Here is a 27795-nt window from a genome sequence, read left to right on the forward strand (position 1 = left end):
TTAGGCCGGAGTAACACTGCTTATACATCACCCGAAAGACAGGCTGCATACAGATTCGAACGCGAGTCATCGCGAGACCCGTGCTTCCAATGCCGCATGGGAATGCCGCATGGGAAACTTGGCACGCGCGGCATTCGAACCACGGATATTGCTGTGACTCGTGTTTGCGGACTGTCTGGCGTATGATGTGTGACCCCGACTTTAAGCCACAGTCATAATAGATCAAACAAAAGAACAATCTGCCAACACTGTCTCACGCGTGTTCCTTCCTCGTGTGACGGTGCTCATACAAAAACTGCTTCGAACATGCAGGAGGCGTCTCCGCTTCTTTGGGTCATGTCTGCAACAAAGACTTTTTTTTTTTTCTTTTTTTACAAAGTACGAGTAGCGTAGTCTATAGTGTCGGCCTGCGTGTCTCACCTGTCGCACCTCCCAGAGCCTGGGGATGGCGCCCTCGGTGTTGGTGGGCAGCCTCACCAGCGCCGTGGCCAGCTGAGTGCCCAGCTCGGGGGTGGGCTCGCCCGACGCCGGCTCGTAGCGGAGGTCCACGGCTAGGCACAGCTGCATAGGGAATTTTTTGTAGAGCTTGTTTGAACCTAACGCGCTCGTTTCTCGCTTAGATCGCCGAGAGATGCCGGAGTTCGTGATGATTTATCTTGAAATAGTTCAGTTCTCTTTGAGGTGTCGAGAATTTCAAAACATACTGCGCGTTAAATGTCTTTAGCTACGCAATCTTTAGATATTCACTCTTTGTGCAAGGTAGGTGTGCTCGCATTTTCTATTTTATACATCTTTGTAGGCTAAAATGTTTTATCAAAGTTCATTTTAATCTAGATTTCAATTTAGTTTACTGTGTTTCACGGTTCACGGTACATCTTATTTAGAACCTGTCGGATAGTCCCTACTACCACATCATTATGTGTTCGGTGCTAGCGTATGTTGATTTCATCACGACCCCCACTGTGAACTCAACTCAGTGTTCATTGCGGATATTTTAGTTACATTTTCCGTCGGAACTGTCGGGTTGAGGGCTCTGCCAGGCAACCTTGTGTACCCTTCACGTTCTCTTTGATTTCCCTAAAAAAAAACACTTTTTTTTTAGATTTAAAATTTGATATTAAAGCTGTAAAACAGGGTCTTAAAAAGTAAATAAGTTGCAGTGTTTGTATACATGAGCCGAAACTTAAATAGGTTAACAATACAATCACATTCCTAGCAATTCATATATAACAATTCAAGTTATTCCACGAGGTCATTTTATTTTCCAACGCGAAAAACATTTTGCTACAGTTCAGTTTTAAATCAGCATTCCGCTCTCGGCAGTATTTTAGGTACCTCAAATGCAGCGTTAAATGGTAAAACTAAATCGATGCCAATATGGGTGTTTGTCAGCATACATTTGGCTGCCGTGTCTCGAACTCAACAAAGTTCCCAGTTACTTCGAAAAACATGGCCGACACTACACTTACTAAAATTTTATCGTAACCCTGAAAGTATTTGAGTGGACAAATGATGTTACTGGTACCGATGTTAGAGTAACATTGTTGCTTTGAAATTCGTTTCTTAGCGACTCTGTCCTAATTTATTAATCAGCAGCTAAGACGAGGGAAGTTGTCTTGTTGGTTCGTGATAACTGCAGCACTACAGCCTCATCGAAAATACAAACAAACAAAACTACTAGCGTAGAGCGCGCTTTGCGTATGAATTTCCTTGTCGGCAGTGTCGAGACTCGCCCAGAGCCTTCGGGCCCAGGCGCCAAGACTGTCCGTCCCAGGCAGCTCTGGTCGCCCTCAGGCGCTTCCTCGGCGACACCCGCGATCGATTCCCTTAGGCCGCGTGACACGGCCCATTTGGCGTGCGGTGTCGCGCTGGTTGCGGTGGATTCTTCGCTGCGTTTGCCCCTATCTTCGAATAGCGGCGCCGCACCGACAAGAGGCTGTCGAAGCCTTGTAGGGTGGCGAACCCTACAAGGCTTTTGAAACCACGGTAAATCGTGACGGATTTTTGGACACTCACTCACGGATTGGATTACAGACAATCGTTGCCGCGCCACGAGAGATCTGGCAATCCCGCTCCATTTCCCAGTTTGTAACGGACATTTGAGATAGCAAAGAAATTTCTTTGCAAGTTGTTTGGTCACGAGACGTTCCAGGCGTAGAAGACAAGGTCTGCTCATGACTTCATCGGATCGCCCGAAGCACGACGCGGCAGACGCGTCCATCTTGGCGTCGCTTCGCGTACCTGCGTCGCACTGGTGGTGAGACGCTGTACGACGCGCTGGCTTCAATGCTGACGCAGTTTAGATAACGCTGCGTCGATTCACTAATGCTCACGTTGGGAGAGAAAAGGCCTTCTAGGTGCTAGATTATTGTTTTATAACGTGCGATTTAACGCGAAGCTACTTGACGCGGTAGAATTTCTTAGCCCTTTTCAGGGGCCACGCGCTCTTCGATGCCAGGTCACTTCATTCTCGAACTCTCTAAATGTCTCTGAGCAGAAGCGTTTTGGGACGTCCTGGGATGACTCTGGCATAAAGTGCCTGGAATTCTCTCAAATGAAATATCGCGGCATGAAGTCAATGAACCTCGTTTGGGACTGCTTTCGAGTGTTGCGCTGCGCGACGTGAAATCCGGCGGAACCTGTCGCTGTTCGTCCCTTCCTCAAATACATTTATAACATTGTTTTTCCTTTGTGCTAGACGAGGCGGCCTTCACTTTTACCAGTGAAAAATTAAAACGATGATGTTCTTTGTGAAACAGAGATAATACACAGGGAGTTAAACGACATCAAAAGGGTTGTAAAAGAAACAATAAGAATGAAATCAATGGGCAACTGCATTAGTCAGGTGTCGTTACAGCTTAGCAGCAGCGCAAAATCATTCTTGCGGATTTGAAAGTTTTGTGAAGTGCTTGTTGAATGTGAAGGTGTAAGTGGTTTCTTCCTTTGTGTATCACGTGGATTGATATCTTCTGTTACCGGGATGCTTTGTGATTATGGGTCGGAGAGTAGAGGGAGAGAGTGTACTGTGTACGCGAAGGATTCACAAGTGTCTTCCGGATGAGGGGAGCTATTGTTCATTGCTTTGTGGAAGACGTCAAGGTCGTTTGACAATTGTGGTGGAAAGATGTGAGACCTTTGTTATCTTTTGGCTTTCGAGATCGGGAAGGTGCTGTGGTGAAGTTTGTGGAGTGTATATAAGAAGGTGACCAAATAAACTTGTCTTTAGCTGTGTTAGAGACGTGTCCTCGACTGTTCATTTTTCTTCTACTTCGAAACTTTCCTCTTTTCCTGCCTCAGTCTCGGGCTAAGAACAAAATGGTTAACATCCACCAGCTCGCCTGCGCAATCACTACATTATCATTATTATGTTCTTTGTGTAAGGATGAAAGCTGGGCTAATTGGTGATAATTCATGATAAAAAAAAAAAAAAAACGAAAAAAAAAATCTACAAAGACACTTAAGGCTGCTAACGTGTCGGAATGCGAAAGCATTCGTATACGTAGCGTATTTTTACAAGCTACGCGCCGCACTGAGCTCGGCCGTGAAGCCTCTACGGAGTCTGACCGGGCGGGCTCTGCTGGCTCTGCGGGCGACCGCTCCCTCTTTCCGGCGGCTAGAGTGCCTCAACGTTGCTTGCCGGCCAGCAACATCGAGGCACTCTACCGGCGGCCGGGCCGCTGCGCCATGGAGAGTGCTTCTCTGTGGGGTGGCGTTCCTCGGAACTACGCGGCGCGCCAACCAAGGGGGTGGCTGCAACAGACTACGGGCTTATCTCCATGGGACAGGGGAATTTAGGTGCCGTTTGGCGCGGCTTCAAAAAGCTGATAACGCCGGTTCGCTCCATGGGACAGTTATAACTTTAGCATGAATAAAAAGTGCACAAAAAACCAGGATAAAAAAGAGGACACGTACGACAGGTAAACACTTGTCTGTCGTACGTGTCTTCTTTTTCTCCTGTTTTTTTCACTTTTTTATTTTATCGTGTACTTTGTTCCTCGGTCAAACGCGTTTTTCGAACGAAGTCCACTTTCGAACGATGTCCATCTCGGCGAAGAGAGAGGCTAAAATTATTACTAACCAAAGCTGCCTCCGCTGTATCACTGCACATGACGTTTTACCAGGAACAGTGCCACGGTGTATTTGTTTTCAAGTAAAATTTTGTTTCCTTTACTGGTTTCCGGGGTTCACCGGGACAAAGGTGAGGGCGTGGGGCCTGAAAAAGTCTCTGTCCCCCAAAGTTCAACAGCCCAAGGTAGTTATGTATTAATAACATTTCTGCGTAAATTTACACGACAACTCTACGAAGGAAATCAAGAGAAAAGAGAGATTGTCAGGTATAATGAATAGCAAATGAATGTGCTGCCGTTCACTCCGTAGATTGCATTGCGGGGAAGTTGACGTTCCCGATTTATTAGTGTCACGAGTGAAACATGGTCGTCCCTATTTTGTTCTACTTGCGATATTGTGATCGTATGGTTTACTGTGTTCGCTTAAATCTCGCTCGTCGTTATTTGTACATGACTCACACTCGCTTCTTGATGCACCTTACGCTATAATACCCCGACCACCGGAGCCTTGTTTCCCTGTAAACACACACACACACACACACACACGCACACACACACACGCACGCACGCACACACACACTCACACGCGCACACACACACACACACGCGCGCGCGCGCGCGCACACACACACACACACACGCACGCACGCGCGCGCGCGCGCGCACACACACACACACACACGCACGCACGCACGCACGCACGCACGCACGCACGCCCGCGCGCGCACACACACACACACACACAAAAAAAAGGCATTTCCATTTTTAGATTTGGACGAAACGAGCCATCTAACCTAATTCGAGCAAGAATGAGCGCTGATGGAGCTCCGATTGAAGGCTGTGTGTCGTTCTAGCAACCATTCGATCGATACGAATCACTCTTATAGAAACCGGAGAGCAAACATTTGCCCGGAATATCGAAGAAGCCAGTCTTGCTGGCTTGATGACGTGCGAAGGAGGACCCGTCCTTTTTCAAACAACTCAAATTAAGATTTTTTTTTCGTTGTTGTTCGTTTTGAGTAGCGTGCTTCTTGCTGTAGCGAAAAGTTTCGTTTATTTATGCCGTCGAAAAGAAAACGCGTCGTCCTTCCCACAGAAGGATTAAGGCGGCGGTCTCACGGCCCCAACCATACCAGTGGCGGCTGTGCTAACGCTCCTGTTTGCGGTGCAAATGTCGAGTCTGTGCAAAAAGAACGTATTTGGCTCTCTTTGCGAATAAATGGCCAGTTCATCATCCGAGTGTCTTAGTGCAGAATGTGACATGCATTTCTCAAAACTTAGCGCACAATAAAAAATAATAAAGTGCATTTTTGAAGACATGCCTCCACGCATTTCAAGTCCGTTATTCTTTAATGAACAGATGAAGGAGTCGCGTGGATCTGTACTTACGTTTCTCTCTTAATTAGTGCACTCACATTTTTTTTAATATTTATACAAAAAGCACCTTTTTTATACGATTTTGAAGTGTCGTAACTCCGTTTCAGATCATTAAGCAGCAACGACATTTAAGGGAATGCTCCTGGTAAACATAGGAACTCCGCATAAAATATATTACAAGTGCAACGCAAGCAGTTTTTTTTTTTTTTTTTTTTTTTTTTTTGTAAACAGCACTTGATTTTGATAAAATTTTAAAGAATTCCCTACACGTGTTTCTACGACACGATTGACGGAGGGTCCGTGATCGAATTTGGCTACGAACTCGTACTCGTGGCCTCCGCATCCCGCAGAAATGTGCTCTTGACAAGGCAGCTGCGGCTTTGTTTAATTTGAAATAAAATTACCGGAAACGTTTTCATTATCAGTATTTCTTTTGGGGAGCGTGGTGACGCCATAAGCACGCGGAATACTACGGCCCAGGCAAATTGGATTAAAAAGATTTTGGGAGATGTTCACTCGGGAACGTAACGCAAAACTAAAATCGGTCCGACCAGGTCGTTTTTACCGTAGGCTATACTGTTGCGTATGCGTACGTAAGAGTCAGCAAAGCTACACTAACACTGTCTATTGACGTTGTTTTCCGGTTGCCGATCTCGGAAAGAGGGGTCCCTTCCCTCGATGTCGGAGAGATGCCTCGTTCGTATACTGCGTACCGTAAACACGCCACTTCTCACCTGAGATTCGAGGACGGATCCTGCGGAATTAGGGCCGACCTTCTACGACGACTCGGAAGAGCTAACAGCAGGTGCGCGCGCATGACTTCGGTCGGCTCTCAAGGTGCCCGAGCACATGGCTCTTCATAGTTTTAACCGCATTGCCAGTTTGTCTATAGACGTTTTAAACACGCGCCAGATTGAGCCGCCATTGCCGACCTTCTCTCGTCTTACCGAGGTGCCGAGCCTTTGAAGCGGGCATTGACGAACCTGCACAAAGGCCTATGCTGGGCAGAAGGACACAGTAACATCTAAAATGGCAATAACCTGGCCTGCTATGATAATGATGTAGGGAAGCAAACGAAATAAGAGGACACAATGACTCAAGGTCCGTTATGGCCGCGCCCATGCACACTGCCTGGAAGCGTCTATACAGCTCGCAGTACTCGGTGGGAAAACTCGCGCTGCAGAAGCCAGGAAATAATTCCCGGGACCGATCCCCGCCTCTGCCTGTTTCAATCTGGACAAGCATTAACGTCAACGTCCGGTCGCGTAATCCGTAGTCTGAACGTACGTTAAAAGCCCCAGGTTAGGTAGCGGCACTACGCCGACGGAAATTGCTTATCTACATCATGAGCCACCGTGTCACGAGGCATGCAGAATGAACTCTCGCCGTCTAAGCGTTCCACGTCCAAGATTCATTTGCCCGCTGTCGACGACACGAGGTACTACAAAGATTGGCAACCCCGTAAGAGGGCTGCCTTCCCCGACACTCAGCGAAGCGCGACAAGATCCGGGAATCAGCTATGCCACATGTTCCTTTGGATGTATACGAAGTACAAGCGGACCGGCGGAGTTCGGCGCCCCAGGAGCGCGCACAATAGCGGGTGGCCATGATTGGGCGTCCATCCGTCAGGCTGATGGATTGTTGGCGCCGGGCGCAGCGAGAAAGAGGCGTCCCTCGGGGCGCGACGCTTTGGCGATGCCGGACCCTGCGACGACATCATGTTGCGCTGATCGATGGCGCGCCTCGGCCGTGGCTCCCCCAAGGGCCGGCGATTGAGACCGGGGGACGTCGCGAAGTTTGTCGTGCCAGGCCCCCGGGACGTCGCGTGAAAGAGCGCGACGCTCGCCGTCAATATTGGCCGGCCCACTCCTTCCTGCCGGCATCGACGGGATGGCGGCCGGAACGACCGTCTTGGATATAGCAGAGCGCGGGTGCGGGCCTGCTTTTAACGTCGGTTTGCGACAACATCTTTTTGAGGATTGCCACCAGGCATCTTTTAAACCAAGGTCACACTGCGAAGGCATTCCAAAGACAGTCTGCAGATATACTGTCTGAGGCTTCCTCGTATCTTATTGGCCATACTGTCGGCAGACATGTTTGAATGCTCGTATTGTCACGAATGATGAGGTGACAATACAGCTTCGACAAAAAATTTAGATTGCTTCGTGCAGGCGCCGATTTGTGCGGTCCATTTTAGATCCGGCACGGAGACTTCGGACAGCCTATATATTGCAATCTCTAAACCGCACCCAGGACAGCTCTCTTCATCAGAGGCAAATCGACCTCTAGCAGTATAAATATTCAATGAACAAAGTGTTTTTTTTTCTTTTTCTCCGAATGAACTAAATCTGTCACATAAAACTTTTCCAAAACATCGTTTCGGTTGTAATAATAATAATAATAAAGAAACAGGCAAAGACATGGCGACGTTTATGTCGCCATGTCTTTCCCATCTGCCATTTTTCTTGTGAAAGAAAATAAAGTATTGATTGATTGATTGATTGATTGACCCTTGTCGCGCTGTGTCCGTGCGCACGCCACACTGTAAGAAGTACTGATGGAGACGATGCCTTATTTAAGCTATATATCCCGGGTCCCGGCGAAATCTCTCGCATAAGTATTATTTTGAAAATTTATATCGCCGTGCTTAATAAAGTGAATTACGGCGAACATCACCCTCATGCTGTTTACGTACAGGGCTTCCATTCTAAATCGTTCAAGCTTGCCTATTGTCGCTAAATGCTGTCTTTGTTCGCAGAAAACGGTCCAATCACCGATGGGTAAGCCGCTTAAAGGACGTTGCCTTTCATTTCAGTCCAGAAGGTCTAAAGACAAATTTAGATCTAGAAAAAAAAGAAAAAAAGAAAACATTTGCCGCATTGAGATGATTAAGGAATAAGCTATAAAGGTTTAGTGAAAATCGCGACACATGCTTATGTTACCTAAGGAATTAGAGGCAAGAAAATGGGTAATTTGAGGACCACAACGAGCAAACACGGTACAAATTTCGTCGGCTGTGATGGCGGTACCTTCCTTTTGTATCGTCTCTTTTGTTTTCTGTTTAAATCGCTCGCAATTTACTTAACGCTTCATATAACAGGAAAAAAAAAAGTTTTCAAGCCTGAACGAAAAGTGTTTTCCCCAAAACAACAAACCAGAAAAACAAATATATAGATATATAGTGAAGAAGAGAAAGAGTGAGAAAACGTTCTTTCGGAAAGTCTTTTAGAGTGTATAATTCAATGAAGGACGGTAAGCTGCAGTGGCAAGAAAGTGCTTCAGCGCCCCAAACAGTACCAAAAGGCGACGCGAGGCGACCTTTTCCTTCAGCTCAGAGGCAGCGGAGCCTATCAAGACGGATAGAGCAGCAATGGGCCAGACTCAATCTTCGTTACAGCTCTGCCTCCTCCCTAAGTCGGGTCTTTCCCCCTCCCGAGTGCGTGGCTGCCTGTCTTTGTGTTTAGGGGCAGGCTGACGTTTGCGACACGCTTCGGTCGAGACGCCTTCGCGGTCTCGCGGGAGCAAACGCATACGGTGCAAGGACAGCAGCCCCTTAGACGGCCCCGCGCCCATGTGATAGCAAAAGACGCAGACCTGTATATGGAACACCCCCATTACAAGTAGTATTATTTCGCTAAAGAAGTAAAGACCTAGTTTGATTTTAATAGAAGGAACAAGTATCACATTTTCATTACTTTTTGATTAAGTAACACGGGACGGCATTTCGTTACTTCTGCAAGGAAATGTGGGCACCGAACCTCGTTCTCACCCAAGCTCGCGTCTTTATTCTGCACGACAAGAAAACTCCAGATAGAAAGATGTGCACGAGGTTGGTCAGTATGACCACCGTTATCCCCCAATGAACGCGTTAAAAAGCGAGGAATCATTAACGACGGCGTATATTAAGGCGGCTAATGCTTTATCAAAACGACACGTTCGAAGTAACGAGAAAAGAACGCGTTACTTTTAAGCTCAAGAGTTCCTTTTAAATGACAGTAACGAGTAACGTACTTATTTTGAGACAAAACCCGGAGACTGGGGGAAAAAACAAAACATCGGACGACACAACGGACAAAGTTGAGATTTTGCGTCGTCCTTCGTCTTTTCCCCAGTTTCGGGGTTTTGTCTTAAAATATGTTCAACCGTCAACTGCTAGTTTGCGATCTTTGCGATCTTTTTGTTAATTAACATACTCGGTTACGTTTTGAGGGAGTAACGAGTAAGGGTATTTAGTCACCCCTTTTCAGTGACGTGTACATGTCTGAGAGAGAAGGACTTCAGAAAGGCCGAGCGCCCTGTGGACGGCGAAAAAAGGCCGCTCCTATTCTGAGTATCGCGACTCCAGCAAACTATAGGGGGCGCGCTGGTCAGGCAAAATGGCGGACGAAAATAGGTCGTTCTCGTCTTTCAGCATGCGGGCCACCATAATTTATTTCACGGCAGCTATCGATGTTACATATGAAAGCAACCCGATTTTTGAACGGTAGAAACCTTGTTCTAGTCAGTGTGTAGGAATGACATGACAAAAGCATAAAAATAGTTACTGCAAACGATGCTTGCTTCTATGCTGCCTACGAGAACGAAGCCGCGATAGCAGACGACAGAGTCAAAACGACCTCCTCTCCTGAGCTTCTCGGTGTTGCCGCTACGCGGCGTCGATTTCGCTGGAGTCGACCTTTATGCGTGTGTGCAGCTGGTTTTGCGGAGTGTGTCGACTGTTTTTAAGCAGCTGCGGATGGGCGCAGCCGTAAGTGACCTCTACCTTTTGCTTCCTTTCATTCCGTTTGCTTCACTTCACCACTGCGGTCATGCAACAGGTCACTAACCTTTCAGACGCCACGGTGCCCTCGTCCACGAGGCAGGCTTTGCGTGAATTCGTCATTGCCCGTCTGAGTGACACCTTCACGAGGCAACAGAAGGCCATTTACGACGGCTCCAGGGAGCCGTATATGTAAAGAGTTTGTCTATTCCTTGGGAAGTATAGAAGACAAATGAGGAGGCGCCATTGGCCGAAAGCGGGCTGGGCGTGTTCCAGGGCGTCTTCACAAATTCGAATGTGGCCAACCAGAAGCCGGAAATAATACCCTGGCGGTGGTTGCGAGAAACAAAATTAATAAGTCCGTCGGAGTAACTCTCGGTGACTGAAAATATGGCGCACGTGATGTTTCAACCACCGTCATCCAAAATCATGGAGGAAGAGAGCGACTAGCGGAACGATCGACATAATCCGTGCGCCGAGGGTAGGAATCTGCCATCCGAGCGGTCACACTCTGTGCGAGCAAAACAGAGTTGAGCGGCGCATTCGTTTCTTACATCTTTCTGCATGACCATGATTGGAACATCACGTGCACCTTATTTTCAACCATAAAAGGTTACTTCACCTCACTCTTACGCGCTTATTAAAATTATATACCAACATATATTTTTGATTAAACAGTTTCTCGTTAGCACCGCTAGGGGATTCCTTTCAGCTTCCGGTTGGCCAAGAGAGCATGTCAAGACCACTTTCTGCGTCTGGTGCACGTCCTGGTTGCCCTGGCTCTGCCTACGCCTCTCATTGACTGAGCTCTCCGTATACACGGCTCTGCGGCTTCAGTCTGACGCGCGGCAAAAGGATCTAGACTCAAGAGCGATTATTCGCAGCTTCACAACTACGTGTTCGAGTGACTAGACCGTCGTTAAAATTACGACCCAATGAAACTATAAAACGATTATCTTACGTTCTTGAAGTTGAAGAAATAAGAATTGTAAAATAAACGCAAAAAAAAGAACGAACGACGCAAGATTGTTTTTAATAATTAAAAAAAAAAAGCAAAACGATTTAAGAAAGTATGGGTGATCTCAAAGCCGAAAAAAAACCGTGTTTATAAGCTCGGAAAGCCTTTAATTTCAGCTTTCGTATTTGCTTGGTGCAGTTATACCCGAATTAGTATAGAGACCTCCAGGAAGCCAAATGGTGGCAGCCGACGCTACGAGACTCGAGGGGAAGCCGAAGTCAGATCGCTTACACATCATACACTTGGTTGCAGATCTGGTAACGTCTGCGCCTCATGGATGTCCGAAGCACGTTTGTGTCACAGATATGGACATGTCTACAGAGCTGTATGAACGATGTTAGACGACCGTAATACAAGAAAGAAACAAGGAAGACAAACTGTCATGCTGCACTCGCAGTGTGACCACCACGGCTGAAACGCCGTCGCACGTTCCAGGCATTAAAGGATGTGTCGAAGAGATTCATCCTCGAAGGAAGTGCGGAGGAAGGATTCTCACCTTGATGTCGGGAGGATTGACGATGCCGCGCTTCTTGAAGAAGTTCCTCAGGGAGCCGGACATGGCGGTCATGAGGACGTCGTTGAAGGTGCTCCGGGTGATCTGCTTGATGCGGTGCACCTGCGACATGCGGATGGAGCCGGTCCAGGCGATGACCCGCTGGCGGGCCAGGGCCTTGCCGCTGCGCTTCAGGTAGTTGCTGTCCCGCTTGGTCAGCATCAGCCACGTGACCAGGAATGTGAGCGGGCCCACCACCAGGGCGCGGAACACGTTGAGCGGGAAGCTGGAGCCTCCGAAGCGGGGCTTGAGCCGAAGCCCGGGTCCCGGGTCGCACAGGTGGTTGCAGAAGAGCATCATCAGAGACACGCCGTCGCTGATCACCTGCGGAAGGCCACCGGGGGTCACGACTTGTACGTAACGCGCATACTTGTAGTCAGTTACTTTTTCGGTAACGAAGTAACCACGTCGCTACTCCGTAAGAGAAGAAACTAGTAATGGTATTAAGTTGCTCTTTCAATAGCGTGTCGTGTCAGGACTACCGGGCGGAGGGTCTCGCAACCGACGTGCTCAGAACGGACAGCACTCATACCAAAGCCACTTAGGCTCACCAAATGTAAATCGGTTTGGTAAAGAAATGTTACAAATTAAACAGTATTGAATTCTAGCAACGCAATTTATTTCTGCTCGAAAATAGCAGTGAAGCGCTTTTAGAGCGCAGCTTAGGCGGCCGTTTCCGGCTTGAGCGGCGTCGGCGTCGGCGTAACCGCGCGTTGCATGCAATTCAGGTTGCATGCAACTCGAGTTGTATGCAACCCACCGGCGTCGGCGGAACCGCGTGTTGCATGCAACCAAGGGTGCATTTAGCCCAAGTTGCATGCAACCCGCCGGCGTCACGTGACCTGAGGGGGGGGGGGGGGGTCACGTGACCCCCCCCCCCCCTCAGGTCACGTGACGCCCCGAGGTCGCGTGACCACCCTCCGAGGTCATGTGATCCCCCCCCCCCCCCGAGGTCACGTGACCCATTCCCCTTCCTCCCCCCGTTTCACATGACCCCCCTCAGTATCCTCCTCTCCTCCTCCTCCTCAAGAGCTGCGCTCTAATTTGGCGTTACAGGGAGTATTAAACGGCTTTCATTTTTTATTTTATTTTTCATTATTCGTACAGTTAACCATTCCGGGGTTGTTGCGAGAATGTAAAACTACACTTTTATAGTCCCACACTTCTAAGTGTCCTAAAAACGCAAAATGAAAGAGAAAAACTAAACACCGTTCGAGAGCATCGGGCGGTAGATCTACCACGGGAAACTTCCCTGGTAAGCTACAGCTGTTATCATTTATATTTCGAGCCGCATAAAAAGCTAAAAACCGACTGCGGGTCCCCCGTCGACTAGAAAACAATTTAAAGGCAGTGCTGCGTGAACCTGTGCTACCTCAAGAAGTTCCCGAGTGATGCAGGTGTCCAACCTGATTGCTCTCATTGCGCTATTACATATACTGCAATCCCTGACTGTAAGCGTGGTTGAAGCGTCATCAATCACGCTGAATAGTTGACGCCCTGCAGTTTCGTTGAGAAGCTCACAGCCTGGTTTTGTTGCTCTTGCAGTCCCTTTAAAGGAAAACTCATGCACTTTTCAATAAATATTGGCTAGTACCGAACTGCTATAGGCTACCTTCCCGTGAATTCAGTTATCGTACTTTTCTTGGGCAGAAGCAAACGTAAACCGTATTCATTTTGAAAAATACGCGCAGCGATCGCCGCAGGGCATGCGGCGAGCCTGTCTGCCGCCTGCTATCTATCCAAAGTGTCGTGACGTCATCGTCGGCATCCCCGAGCCAGCTTAGTGGCTACTGGCGAGAAAGGAACACGTGGCCCCGCCGATGACGTCACTTTTGCTAGATTTTTTTTCCTCCGCTCTCGGGCTCCTACGCTCGGCGAGCCGGACAGGGCTACTTCAAAATTTTACTTGGCGATTATGACGCTGCTACTAAAAGCATAGAAAGAAAATTTAAGACACATAATTTTGAAGGTGCCTACATAATACCTTGAACTGTTGTTTCATTTTCCCCCCGATTTGAAGATGTCTTTTTAGCTTCCCTTTAAGTGAAGAGTTTATGTATGCGCTCCTGCTATCGCAGGGGCGCATGTATAACTTGCGAAAGTTTTCAGCTAATTTTCGAAGGCCGCCAGAGAGCACGTTGACCAAAGGTGTTTGCGACGAGTAGAATAAGTTGAACACAGCAGGGACCTCTAGGCTCGAGGAAGAATGCTCTGAGGTATCGATATTAATGATAAACACCAGGCACGTAGCCAGGGGGGGGGGGGGGGGCATGGGGCCCGGCCCCCCCCCCCCCCCCCCCTCCCCGAAATCTTCCATTTTGCTGGGGCCTCCTCTCCCTCTCCCCTCCTACAAAATTTTGTCATAAGCGGCCCTTCCCCCTGAAACAAATTCCTGGCTACGTGCCTGATAAACATGTAGGTATGTGCACATGCGCCGCGCCACTCGCCTGGTGCACCCTGGCCACGAGAACCGTCTCGCGGCCCTTGTCGAAGTTGGGCAGGACGTGCAGATCCCAGAGGGGCCTGTTGACGTTCATGCCCCTGGACATGAGCGCCATGAGGTAGTGGCGCAGCTGGTGGCTGTCCTTCAGGCTCCGGGTGTCCTCGAGCACGTGGTGCTCGATGCGGAACCGATCGTCCTCCACCCACGTGAAGCCGCCCACGACGGGCACCACCTTGCGCGTGAACCTGCATAGAGACGCAGCTGGGACGCGCTCTTCTAGTAATTCTTCTTTAGAGATAGCCCCAATGGGCGCCTGGGGTCCCACCTGGGTCCCCGCGAGATCGAATTTGCCCCTCGCGGAGCGAGCGAATATAGCGTTTGTAGATGAACCGCGAAGCAGACGAACCGCGAAGCAGATGAACCGCGAAGCAGACAAAGAGCGTTCTTCGCTCGCGTTAGCGGACGGTCCGTCCGCTAACGCGAGCGAAAAACGCGGTTCGTCTCTTTCCAAGCGTTATTCGAATATGAAATTAAAATGAGAAAATCCCATACGAGGAAAACGTGTTTCCTGCGACCCTGTCACATCGCGGCAACAACAGTCGGGCAACGTGCTGCTGCAACCCGGCAACCGTGTTGGCCGATGACTTGTTGTCCGATCACCCTGGTACATCGCGCTGACGGCGGGGTCAACACGGGGAACTCTCCGCCATCTTGATTGTTTACCTTCGTTCGTGTGCGTCGCAGCGCCGCTGGAAATGTGACTCCACAAAGCGCAAGTGTGTCCGAAGGGCCCGAAATTACCACGCGACGACATCAACCAGTGACTGCGACTAGAAAACTCGACACAGGGAGTATTTCCACCCTTCATTTTATCAAAATTTTCTTCATTCGCTGAACAAGCGGATAGCCCTAACTGATAAAAGTGAGATCGTTGATATGCGTTCGGGATTTACGTCATCGTATGAAGTGTTTCGGTCGGGCTTTTTCTTTCATGTAATTCCAAAGCTCTTTTGTAGCGTGGTGTTGGACTGAACTGAAAGAGCTTAAAAAGTGCGACACCGATACGATCGGCCTTCGTAACAATAGGTGGAATAAATATTTTTTAACGCTGTCTATTTGGCTACCACCTCTTATGAGATCGCTTCATTGCCCAAAACGTTCTGGAGATTTTTGAGACGATTCAGGTGTCTGGTGGCGGTTGTTTGCAGGTTCCAAGCATCCACAATCATAATCAGGGCGGTCGTTTTAATGCTTCGATTTTTTAATCTTCGCTTTCTTGGATTATTTTTTCTACGCTTGAGTTGGCATGCCATTTTATTTCACTAGAAGTAATGTGAGGTCGTCTCTGGACAGTTGTAACTTAAACACTAGTCTGAACGTTCAGGACCGTAGCTCCGTAATTACGCAGTAAAATACAAACAAAAAACATTCATCAAAATATTGTAGCTGCACGCTAGACTTAATTATTATAAAATAACGTTTTCCAAGCCTTTATTTTAGTAAGACGTTACTGATAGGAAACTTGCTCTGTAATTTAAGCTATCTGTGTTATGTTGATGGCACGACATTCGCTCATCCACCGATCTGGGGAACACGCGTCGTCTAACATAAGTTGCTGCTGTTTATGTTGCCGAAAGCAGTCATGCCGACGCAACATCTTCCTTGTCGTCCAGGTTGCGCTGCTGTTACCGGGACAACACGGGGAGCAAGCAGCAAGTTGCCCAACTGTTGGACAACATGTTGCTTTGCTGTTGCCGTCGTATTGCCTCAGCGTGACGGGGCCTCGCCTTGACAGACCGGGATAAAAGTTGATCGCCTGCTACGAACCAAGTGCCGTAGCGAAATGAGATCGGGCATAGGCTGAAACTGTGACCGTCCGCTATTTTACGTTAGAAGCCATTGACAACCCGCGCTTTGTTTGCAAATCTCAAGTTGTTCTGCTGCCGTGCACAAGCTGGCGCCGACCGGTGGATGACGAAGTACTAAGGAAAGGCATATCACAGTCCGCGAGACTTCTCTCACTGTCACGCGTGCTGGTGAGCACCGATATATTGCCCGATTGGGAAGTCGTGAACTCATCTAAAATGTGTCATTGGTTGATTACGCGCAAGTTGTGGCGCCACATCCATTCAGCGGCCGAGGATGCTCTCGCTCCCGCCTTGACCAAAATCGGACCACTGGCGTCTCCGCTGCCGATGATAAATGTATCCAGTACAGTACCCACTGCTAGCCTGGGGTCTTCAACGTGCATCACGCAGTTGTTATACAGAACCGCACGCCGGTACAATGTTTTTTTTTTCCAAATCTAAACTAGCAGAAGTTGGGATTGAGTTCACTGGACTCTGCAGCGCGAGCGCACGCTCCACGTGTTCCGAGCTCCGGTGCGCTAGCACACTCGGCCTCCGTTCTTATATACACGACCCGACTGAAAACGCTACCGAGATGAAACTACCGCTTCAATATATGTTAAACTTCTATGGAGCCCTCGATAACGGAGGGAAAACTTTACGTCTCCAGCTGCCAGCGTAACATAACCAAGTGCTAACCTTGGATCACATAGACAACTTTACCGTTTGTGGCTGTAGCGCAAGATCTGCTACAGTAATCCACTTTTGCCTGACGAGCTGCTAGTAACTCCTTCCTAAGCAACGATGCACGCCGCTCACCAACACAAAGTGGCTACATGTCGATGTAAAGCTTCAACTTTTCTCAGTAAATTCGTACCAAACTGGAACCACTTTCCAGCGCCTGGGCTATTTTTATCTAATGGCGTCGAGGTTGAAAACTGCCTTAATTAGAGAGTTTCAGTATTGCGTATAGACCAACTCATGTTTACAAACAAACCGGAGCAACCCTATAGCCGACGCTACCGGCGCCGCGCATGTGCGATGGAGTATGAGCAAGGAGCTCGCTGTCGCTCATAAACAAGCCATCGGAGCCCGATGTTGTCGGCATCGGTGTGAGTCACCGTGCTATTTTCGCGTTAGAATTGTTGATTCTACGTCTTCCTGGCAGTATCTGACTACTTTAGCGGGTTTCAGAAAAATTAACGATGCTCGTTACACCGTATGACTTCGCGTGAATAATGTGACATGTCGCGATTCAATCCGCGTGGACGCCGCAGAATGGACGCTAAGGCCTGATTCGCACGATGAGATTCTGTTCGCTATTTTCAGTCATGGTGTCGCTCGGGCAGCAAAAGCGTGAACCGTAGCCGAGATGATCGACGTCGGTATTAAAAATCGCAAGCGGAATCGGACCAAGTGAAGGCATAACGAATCGGCGATGGCCACATGCTAACAATTATCAACATCTCCTTGCATCTACTCTTTACACCGAACATACTTACCCCGACCAACCTTCAAACTTAAGAATTATTTTAGGATTGCCCTTACTTCTTATCGCAATTACCGCGTCAACGTTTGGTCCACGGGCCGCTGTCGTTAAAACGAGCAGACGACAACAAGCAGAAACGTTTGAAAGAGCAGACGACAGACAGTTCGAACGATCAGGCGGCAGTTTGAACTTGAAGACGCGCTGATCGTTGTCCGCAGAGGGTCCGTAGAACTTGGGGGGTCTTCCCGCGTTCGTGTTGGAAACAAATAAATATGACGACCACAAGTATCCGTGAATTCAACCCAAAGTGTTTTCCGCACAACCAATCGTGGAACGACGGCGTCTGGTTGTCCTTTTTCACGGCCCCTATCCACGTTCTCGGACGAACCGAGCACGCAGAAAACACACGAAAACTGACCCTCAAACGTTTCCCGACTCTTTCGGTACAGCCCCAGTCACGGCGTTTCGACGGGAAGGCAGGTTTTTGTCTGGTTTCTTCCAAAACATCACAGGAATGCACGTCCCGCATGGTGACCTCCGCCAAAGCCCCAGACCGGAAGTGCGCCCGACGCGCCACCACCGCGCCCAAGCGCAAGCTTTGTGAGTTTGCGTTAAAGTTGCGTGGTCCACGTTGCGCATGCGCGTCGTCGCTATGCGCTAATTCAAGACCGCAGTTGGGGCTCCGCGCACGCGTATTCTGGAACAGTCAACGCAAACGCACAGCGCTTGAGTTTACTCCTATAGGCAATACTAAAACTCTCTAAAACATGAAATGGAATGCTGAACTGAAAACACTGTTAAGGCAGTTTTGAAAAGCGCGTGTACGCAATACTGAAACTGATTATTTATTTGCATGCTCAGAATTTTTTGTTCTTCATTTTACTATGAATAGTTTTGCAACCCCCTCCCCTCTGTAAGGACCTCCGACCTTGCGTTTGCTTAGGACCTAGCTGTAGTGATCTCTTCCGAAGAGAGATTACATGGGCACGCTGGCGCCATTTATGAGGTGACCTTGGAACTGCACTTTATTAGAGCGAAGGTTTCGTGGTATCTGCGAGACCGAATGCACGTACGATTTATGGGAAATAGTCGTTTATACACTGCAAAAAGATTTTAAAGCCAGAAAGATTATGCACCTAAGATATAACAAGTAACTGTGCATATGTTTATACAGCCGGAAGTTAGTCAGTCTCAATGGGCGTCTGGTGTCTTAGCTGTAGATGAGCAATTTAGCCAGTGCAGTACAACCACTACCCTGGGGTATGTTAGGGTGCCTTCATGTACGCTTCGCATAGGGTGATGCCAACTGCCAGTTTCCCTTTCCCACACCCTCGTCCACCGCCATTTTGTTCCTCATTGTTTCCCCGTGCGCCGGAAAGTGGCCTTTGTGTCCATCGGTCCTCCCATCCGAGGGAGGAAATGCTAATCCTCCCTCCGTGGGTTCCACAACGCTGCTCCGAACTTCTGAAATAAGGTGGTTGTTTCCGGGAGGGTTATAAGCCCACAGATTATCGCTGAGGACCAAAATGGCTGCTGGTTTGTCGGCGAGTGGTATTACAAAGGGTGGCATCACCCTAGCAAAGCGCACATGAAGACTCCCTGGGGTATATAACATGCACTATGCAGTTGTAGGGAGTTTTCATAGACAGCTTTACCCCTCCGCTAAGCTCTCAGCAACAAAGAAAGCACTACTGCGCCTGCGCGCCGATGGCCTTGGCTGTAGAGTTCCGCGTATCGTAGCGGGTTGCGGAGAGCAAAGTGGGACGGCAAAAACGATCTACGAAAACTCCCTAATAATATACGACCGCACGCCGGTATGACGCTCATCCTGATCGGGCAGGGATGGGGACTGAACCCAGGACCCCTGGATTCTGCAACGTTTTTCGCTCCACGTGCTCCGAGCTGGCGTGCGCCAGCCCACTCGGCCACCAATCCCCCTCCGAAAATATGGGCAATATTGGGGAGGATGAGCGACCGTGACGCCCCAAGTGGTTAACTTTAGACCTACACGGATGGGGACAAGAAATACAGTGACTCAGCGCTCGGCCGACATTACCGAACGCGGCGTCAGCGTTCGGTTTGAGTTCGTGTTCTCTGGTGAGGGGGAGGAGGGGTTCTTTTGTTACCACTCCGGCCTGCATGAACAATGCAGCATGCACTGTGCCCTGCTCAGCACAACAGCCGAAGTGGCTCAAGCTCGCATTCTCTGACGACTGCTTTCGAGATAGATCCGGCACTTAGCGTCACTTAGTCGATTGTTAGTATTTTTTTACATTACACTGTGCCTGAACTCTATTGTAGAAGATGACATGGACATGCCCATAAGGCCTGTAGGCATGTACACAGGCTTTGTGTTGAGTAAACAGGAAAGTGTAGGGAAACAAACGGGTCAGAGCGCCCCCTATAGTTCGATCTCCTGCCCAATACGAAAACTGCGAGTGTTCCACCCGATAGGTGGCGCCAGTGTGTTCTCCAGTTGTAAGCGAAGAGGTGTTAAGGCACACGGTCGTAAGCAGTCGCAATTGTGTGAACCGGCTTGAACGGGGCCCTGCAATCATATTTAAGCGTCTACCTTTTTTGCGGTTTCCACGTATCTTGGGGTTCGGGCACGCCAGCGGGCACGGAGAGAGTAACTGAATATCAGTGAGTCATATTTTAACCGGACGACGTGGAAACCTCGTCCACCTACGAGGGCGACCCGCGTTGCCGAAAGCGCGCAATATGTGACGTCTTTGGTCCTGGGCTTACAGCTGGTCAGAGCCGCTAAAAGCTTTTTTTTTTTTTTTTTGTCGAGATTTAAACTATAAGTGTTTGTTTCTCTCTCTTGTGTCCGTCTTTTTTGCGCAAAACCATGTATCTCAACGTTCACCAACTCGCCCAACAAGAAACTATTTTACGTTTCAATTATTTTTTTTTGTTTTTTTTTTTCCAGTATTTAAGTATGTTTTTCTTCAGTATTTTAGACAGAAAAGAAACAAATTCAGTTTATAAAGTACGGAAACAAGAAAAGACCCGTCGACAAACCCGCCACCAAGCGGCGGAAAAAACGGCGCATACTATACTCCGTTCCACTTTCAGTCCGAGCGCAGCAAACGCTAGGAGCTATCCCAGCTATTTCAGCGTTGAGAGAGTGTCATGTGACCTTGAGCTCTGTGCGTCGCTCTGGCAAACCTAAATAAAGGTCACGCGATTTTCTCCCGAAGCTGGATCGGCTGGGATAGCTCGTGGCGTCCAGTGCGCTCGGACTGAAGGTGGAACGGAGTATAGAAAGGGCTAGTGGGATGAGGCTCCGACGAACATAGAGATCATACATACTAACTCTAGAGGAAAAGGTCCGCCATTTTCCCATGTATTCTGGCTGCCACAAGTGGCGGAGCATGCAGGCAGACCCTCGGGGTCCCACACATGGTTACCACCTGGCTTCGATTTCACGAATATAATTATATTATCAGAGCAGTTCCACGAGCTTCAACAATCCACGAACTTACCGGTGGAAAGATATCCACGTTCCCTTCGAAGCTTTCTTTTTGCATAGCGCGCAGATGTACGGCCTTTCGTCAACACTAAACTAAACCAGATAACCGGCTTCGCGGGTAGCCGCGCCCCAGGAATACGAAACCGCGCAACCTCCGGATTTCCGAGATTTCGACAGAAGGGAAGTTAACGCAGCGTAATGAGTATACTGATCTTCATAAGCGTTAGAATAGCTCAGAATTTAGTTTACAACGTTAAATTATCACTGTGTATATTGCTGAGAGTTCTCAGTCTTCGCGATTACCATTGCGACTGTCGTCCTTCAGCTGGCAACGTTGCTTTCTTTCTCTCGTGTTCTGTCGCTCTCTTTTGCGATCGTTCACTCGGGACCCAGGATGTCGGCGCACGGGATTTGCCACTCTTCCTCACCCACTTTTACCCCCCTGCCGACGAACGGCAAGCGCAGAAAGGTCCCGGATGTACGCCGCGGCGCTGCGGTCGTATGCCGGCTCGAGGATCCGACCGGTTCCGAGCGTTCCGAATGATTCCGAAGGCTTTCGGCGCGGGCTTGGCTGGCGATTTGGCCATTCGGCGGTATGGCAGCGCGAAGTGGCTCCCGCTCTGAACTGATCTTTACTCCGTGTTTGCTGTCGTTTGTAGCCAATGAAGAGTTATGCCGAATTAGTCTTTAAGTGTGCAGCAAATGCAATGCGAGCCGCCCTGGCCGCCCGCTTCATACGGCCTATTCAGTACGTGCTTTAGTGGCGCCCTCTCGAGCCGTCGGCACTGTGGGCGGCAGCCGTGAGCGCTCGATGAGCTCACTACTCCTCCTCTAGTTCTCGGCCACTCAAGCCTGGACCTACGACATCATGAGGGAGCTTATTTTTTGCTTGTTTTTGTAATTCTAATTTGCCTATAACTTTTAAAATAAAGCGAAATTTGAGAAAAGAAAAGTTTCTTTAGGTTACTACGTTCAGTGCGCTCAGGTCGGTGCAAATTGAGAACCAGTCAAAAAGTTGCTGCAGGGCCCCTTTAAGGGTAATGAACTAAATAAATAAATAAACACCTAATCTTGCCTCGGGAAATAGTAGGAAAAAGTAGTCTTTTTGGCGATATGGGCACTCTCGTGTAGTATACCACTTGGTCGTAAACGTCAAGCGGCGGTCGCACTACTAACACATGATACAAAAACTGCAAACACTGTCTAAGGCTTCACATTGGTCATACAATGTGATGTCATGTATGATGCAAACATGCTTGGAACATGCCTGAGGCCTGTCCGTACTGTCTGCCGCGATGCCTTTTGTATACAATGTGCGAGCAATGGGACTGCAGCTTTAGTAACAAGTTGGTGACATTCAAGCGTAAACAGGGGCTAATAAACTGTACCCAGCTAATCCGGGAGAAGTGTTTGTCGTTAGTTTGCGCTGTCTGAACTCAACTTGTGAGACGGACCCTATTCGACCGCAAAGAGAAAATCTTTTACTTTTTGCCTTTTTTATATATATTTTCTACCACCAACGCTTCTTTCAGGTAACCGAAAAAAATATTATCGCTGAACAACGCGTTCTTATACGGCGTCTTACTTAGGCGAAGCAGCCGGAACACAGCGTGAAAACCGAGGGTCACTGAACTTCCCAAACGAACGAGTCAATCAGTGTTCAGCTGACGATGCGAGAAAACTCTCTCTTGACAACAAAGAAACTAAGCTAGCTGCCGCGGCTTCATTAGTGTCCCATTAGACGGCGGCCCCGCGCAGAGTTGAAGTCATTGCAGCGTGTCGATGCTATGCCTGACTAAAGACGAACGAAAAAAAAAAGTCTGTGAACGGCAATTAAAAACACACGCGGTGAGAATTCCACTCGCCAGTTTCACCAGGTGTCCCGTCCCTTAGGGGAAGGAGCACACGAAGCCTGCGCTTCAATGAAACGTACGCCCTTACGTGTGTCCTGAATCCTACATCAAACGTACGAGTGTACCTTAACCATAATACGTACGTATATTACCATATGTTATTAGAAACACCGGATAGGTGGCAAGAGCCACCACCCGATTCGAATAATTTAGCCGTATATATACATATACAGGGTGTTTCAGAGAACGCAGGCCAAATCGCTGCTGCGAAAACGACTCATCGCAACAAAAAAAGGCTTGTTGCGTTTTGGCCCTGGGCCAGGGGCCTATTAAGGAAAATGATTAAAGTCCGGGATATTTAGATTGTTAATTATTTTTGCGTAATTAACTTTTTAATATTGTGTTTAAGGGCATGGTTTCAAGTAGAAAATTGCTCAGCATCACCAAAATACACTAAATCAACAAATTGCAGAACGATAGAAGGCACGCGAAGCATTTTATGGCTTTCTGAAAAACCGCAACAATTCGACGGGTTTGTAAATTTCGGTTTGCTATCGGAGTGCACCTCGGCCCTGTCGGCACCGTGCCGTCGGGGCCCCATTATCCCACGGTGAATGTACACTTGAATGGCGTCAGCTACCAAGGACGGGCCCCATTATCCCATTGACCCGTTTTCAGAAAAACACTTATAACTTTTGAAGAAGATAACGATCCGCTGTGAAACTTTGGCATCTCGTTCGAACCGCTAGCGTTACGTGGGCGGAGGGTGAATGTTCCACAATGCGCAGTTTCATTTTGCGGTAAAAAAAAAAAAGAATAAAAAAAGGCCCGTTAATATCTGGGGGGAACACGCTGTACACTCCACCGACCTCCTAAAGATGCGCTTTCCCTCATCGTTGGTCTTGTCCAGTATCCTCTCGGCGATGAGCTGCCCGAGCAGGCTTGCAGTCAGCCCGGGCTCGACGAAGAAGACGCAGTGGGCGATGTGGAAGTTGAACTCGGAATCGTGGAGCCAGACGGTGTCGATGGCCGACACGAAGCGCTTGTCGTCCTCGCAGAGCACGCCCTCGCGGGCTGACGCGCACGACGTGCCGGCGTGCCTCAGCACCACGGCCACCGGCAGCAGCGAGAGCAGCACGAGCACCACGGGCAGGCCCACGATGGCCGCCAGGGACACAAAGGCCACCGAGGCCAGGAAGGACCAGGTCAGGTTCCGGTCCACCGGGTGCGTGAGGATCCGGATCGGGGCGCTGCGCATGTGTTTGGGTGTCGCCGGGGGCTCCAGCTGCACGGACACGTGGTTCGGGTCCGCCGGGGGGCTGCCGGTCTTCTTGCGCGGCTCGCCGTCGGCCATTGGGCGAGGGCAGGGGTCACCGCGGGGTCTGCTCGGCGCTGAGGCCGGGAAGCCCATCGGCCATCGAGGGTCTCCGGGCGCCTGCGTGAAAAACGGTGGCCAAGGCTTGAAGCCGCGCTCACGCTGCTAAGGGACACTGTCCAAAGCGCCCCTTGTATAACTGTCACAAAAATAAAGCTTTGTGCTGACATTAAGCATGCTTCGAACATGCTTGAGCATCACCAACTAGACAGAAGGCATCCGCAAGCGTCATCCCAGTCAGATGGATGAAGGCGTTGTGTTGGGCACGAGGGCTGCAGCACTCGTGCCGAGCCCCAGCTGAACACTGACGCATGCGTCAGTGTTCAGCTGGGGCTCGGGTACCAATCAGCGCGTCGAAGGTCGGGCTCGGTTCCAACTGCCAAGTTAGCGCGATACGATACTGATGACTTTTCATAGAGGGAGAGGAGACCATGCGGAGGCCTTCTGTCTAGGTGGTGTTGGCTTGAGGCGCAGATTCTTGCACGTGACGTCATTCGACCCCTCATTCTGGTGGCTACCCTCTCATGAGCCATTATGTCTGGCCAAATGACGACAGCGCAAGCTAGGTGTAGGATCGGAACTTATTAGAGGAAAACGTGAAAGTACATATCCCAAACTTTTTTGATATCCCCGCCTCGGCGCAAGCACTAAGATCAGAGTTTCAACTGAAAAACAACAAACATCAAAATACACCGGGAATATCTTAGGTCACAGTTATAAAATATCAATAAGCAGTAATTAAACTCTCGGACACGTGTATATCCTTCATTCTATGGCTTTACACATTTTTGCATTGAATCCTATGGGCCACATTCACAAAATTATCAATTTCTGTTTTTCTTAACCAAAACTCGTAATGTTCCCGAGGACTGTAATTCCCAGGGTACCATAGAACGGAAAGCAATGATAATTTCGATATTTCCTTGACAATTTTTTATGCCACGGAGTGTCCCAAAAAGCTGGCCATAAGATAGAAAATGATAGAGGTATCGCTGGACTGTGCTTCAACACTTCTTACTCTTAATGTACCTTGACTATGTGCTTATTTTCCTTAGGAGCTATATATACAATTTAGTTTGAAATTATGCCTTTCGTTGAAACGGCGCACATCGTTGCACAGCTCCTTTAAATGGCCAGTGCCACTATATTGAGTAGGAACGTGTCTCACTTTCCATCAGCTTACTGGCACCAGTGATACCCAAGAATACTCGAACGCAACGCCACTGACCAAGAAGCGTATTCACCGCGGTGGAGTTCCAAGGGTAAAAGCGAACATTTTCTTTCAGTCTCTACCTCGCAAAACTTGATGACGGAGCTGTGGGGACAGTGCCAACAATGCGATCCCCGGAAGCCCGTCATCAATCTTTGTAATCCCCCCCGTGACGATATTTAAATGCTGCTTACACAGTGGGCACGAAGACTGCGTAGGCATTTGATTTTGTCTCGTGACAATCAATACCTGGACATGCATTCGGGTAGAGGCTCGTGCTCAATCGCTGCAATGACGGGAATATCCGAACCTTACTTAACAATGCGTGGAACTCATCGCCGAAGCACCTGTGCTCTGCCAACCCCAACGCGTGGCTATGTTAAAAAAACATTGGCGGCATATAATCGGCTCCAGGCCAGGTGGCCGCTTTTTCTGGCTGCGGGTTGAGGAAGTAAACGGTGTTCGTTTTTCTCGGGTTTTTTCCGTGAACCCATTTGCGCAGGGAAAAAAAGAAACGTGTGTTTCATAGTTATAAATGTCAAAGAATAATTCTAAGCCGTATTTATTGGATGAAGAAAAATCGTTGCATCGCCCCTTTATTGTCCTGCCACGCGGCTATCTTTTTTTTTTTTAATTTGTCGGTTAGTTCATGATTTTAGAGTACTATATACTCCCATTTTTTTATTTTTTTTAGTTCTTTTCTTGTGTCTTCTATTCGTGTGGGCTAATATTCGCTTCAGTTCTGTGCATATGTTTTGACACACGCATATACCAGGAGACCTATCTGATACCACGTAGGCGGAAAATTTGCTTTCAAAACTTTGCCGAATATTGTGGTGTTAAGATTTGTTTAAGGCCGATACAAGAGTGTTTAAGATCAACCAAAGGATTTCTTCCATTTGCGTCTGGACATTCCGAAACTAGAACGAAGTTTTGCCTACACCGCTCTTGTATCGGCGAAACAAATCTTGTGACCACAATATCGGGCAAACTTTTGAAAAGCGAATTTCTCGCCTACGTGATTCTGGGTATCCGATTGGTCTCCTGGTATGCGTGTTTGAAAACATCTGCACAAAACTGAAGCGCATATTAGCTGACACACGATTGAAGAAAGAAGACAAGAACTAAACAAAGAATCATGGTATTACCTTACAGTCAGGGCATAACCCCAAATTAAAAAAAAAGAAAAAATAGCCGCGAGGCACGACATTAAAATCGTGTACTCTGCTTCAAACAAGGCGTATTCTATGAGCCGGAAAGTAAACTGCAACATCAGCCATAAGAAAATGCGCAACATTTCTCACAAGACACAATATGCTCCTGTGACACAGGGGTTGTTTACAAGATTCCCCTGTCATGTGGCAAATGTTACATCAGTCAAACTGGCAGGTGCGTAAATAAAAGGACAAGAGAGCATGGGGCACCTGTCAAGAAAACCACAGAAGGTCATCTAACAGCTCATTGTCGCATCTGTAAATACAGCGCTGCGTTCAGCAGCATCACCATCCTTGCAAGAAAGGAAAGCCAGTAAGCACGAGGGATGCTTGAAACTATGGCCATTAAAGAAAACGAAGCATCATGCGTCAGCGTGCCTTCCATCGAGCTAAACACAAAAGAAAATTAATATTCGCGATATTTTACGTCCCGCTGAATTGAGGATCCTTTCGAACTAAATTGTATTTATAGCTCTTAGATGGAGAAGAAAAACAAGCAAATAGTCAAGATGCACAAATAGGAAGAAGTATTAAACCACAGTAGTTCAGCGATTTCTCTGTCTCTTTTCCTTTCTGTGCTTGCATGTTTTCCTGTATTAAGTTCCAGCTGGCCCTATCGTATATACCGTTCCCCCTTAAGGGGGTACGAAAACGAAATGATCTGGCCGCGAGATTTTTAATACACGTTTATTCTCTCTCTCTCTCTCTCTCCACGTCTCGCTTCAAAATCAGCCAGCGAGAAGCGCAATGCGTATCAACAATATCAGGCAATGATATTGTTGTAGCGAGCGTTTCCGCTTGGTGGCGTCAACGCGTGACAATCTCGCCTATTTGTAATATCTGAAGACTGTACGCCCTATGGCCTATACGAACACTGTACTACCTATACATGTCTTGCCCGAAACGTCATTCGCGATCGTGTCGGTATTTTATGTACCACGAGCATTCGGTCCACCGAGTTAGATTCACACCACCACTCGAGGGAACGAGTAACTAGAAAAAAATAACCGTCAGTACCCATAAATGGCGACACCTGCAAGCTATGTATTATTCACTGCGTGTCATATCTGAGCGCGTTGTTCACAGCGCACCTCCCCGGGGGGAGGCGGGGGGGG

The 27795-nt window shown here is 48.5% G+C and overlaps 1 protein-coding gene across 1 annotated transcript in view; it reads right to left on the minus strand.

The window, feature by feature from the left end:
- LOC8043430 overlaps positions 1-27795 on the minus strand; it is a 183889-nt gene that overhangs the window by 41765 nt on the left and 114329 nt on the right. Inside the window, exons 2-5 of the mRNA XM_029981552.4 lie at positions 23751-24316; positions 14222-14462; positions 11718-12098; positions 421-561 (exon numbers count right to left, since the gene is read on the minus strand). Of these exons, the coding sequence (XP_029837412.3) occupies positions 421-561; positions 11718-12098; positions 14222-14462; positions 23751-24292 (1305 nt within the window). The 5' untranslated portion in view covers positions 24293-24316. The remainder of the gene's footprint in view (positions 1-420; positions 562-11717; positions 12099-14221; positions 14463-23750; positions 24317-27795) is intronic.

Source organism: Ixodes scapularis, unplaced genomic scaffold (assembly GCF_016920785.2).
Source record: "Ixodes scapularis isolate PalLabHiFi unplaced genomic scaffold, ASM1692078v2 PGA_scaffold4__175_contigs__length_147842914, whole genome shotgun sequence".
Lineage (NCBI taxonomy): Eukaryota > Metazoa > Arthropoda > Arachnida > Ixodida > Ixodidae > Ixodes > Ixodes scapularis.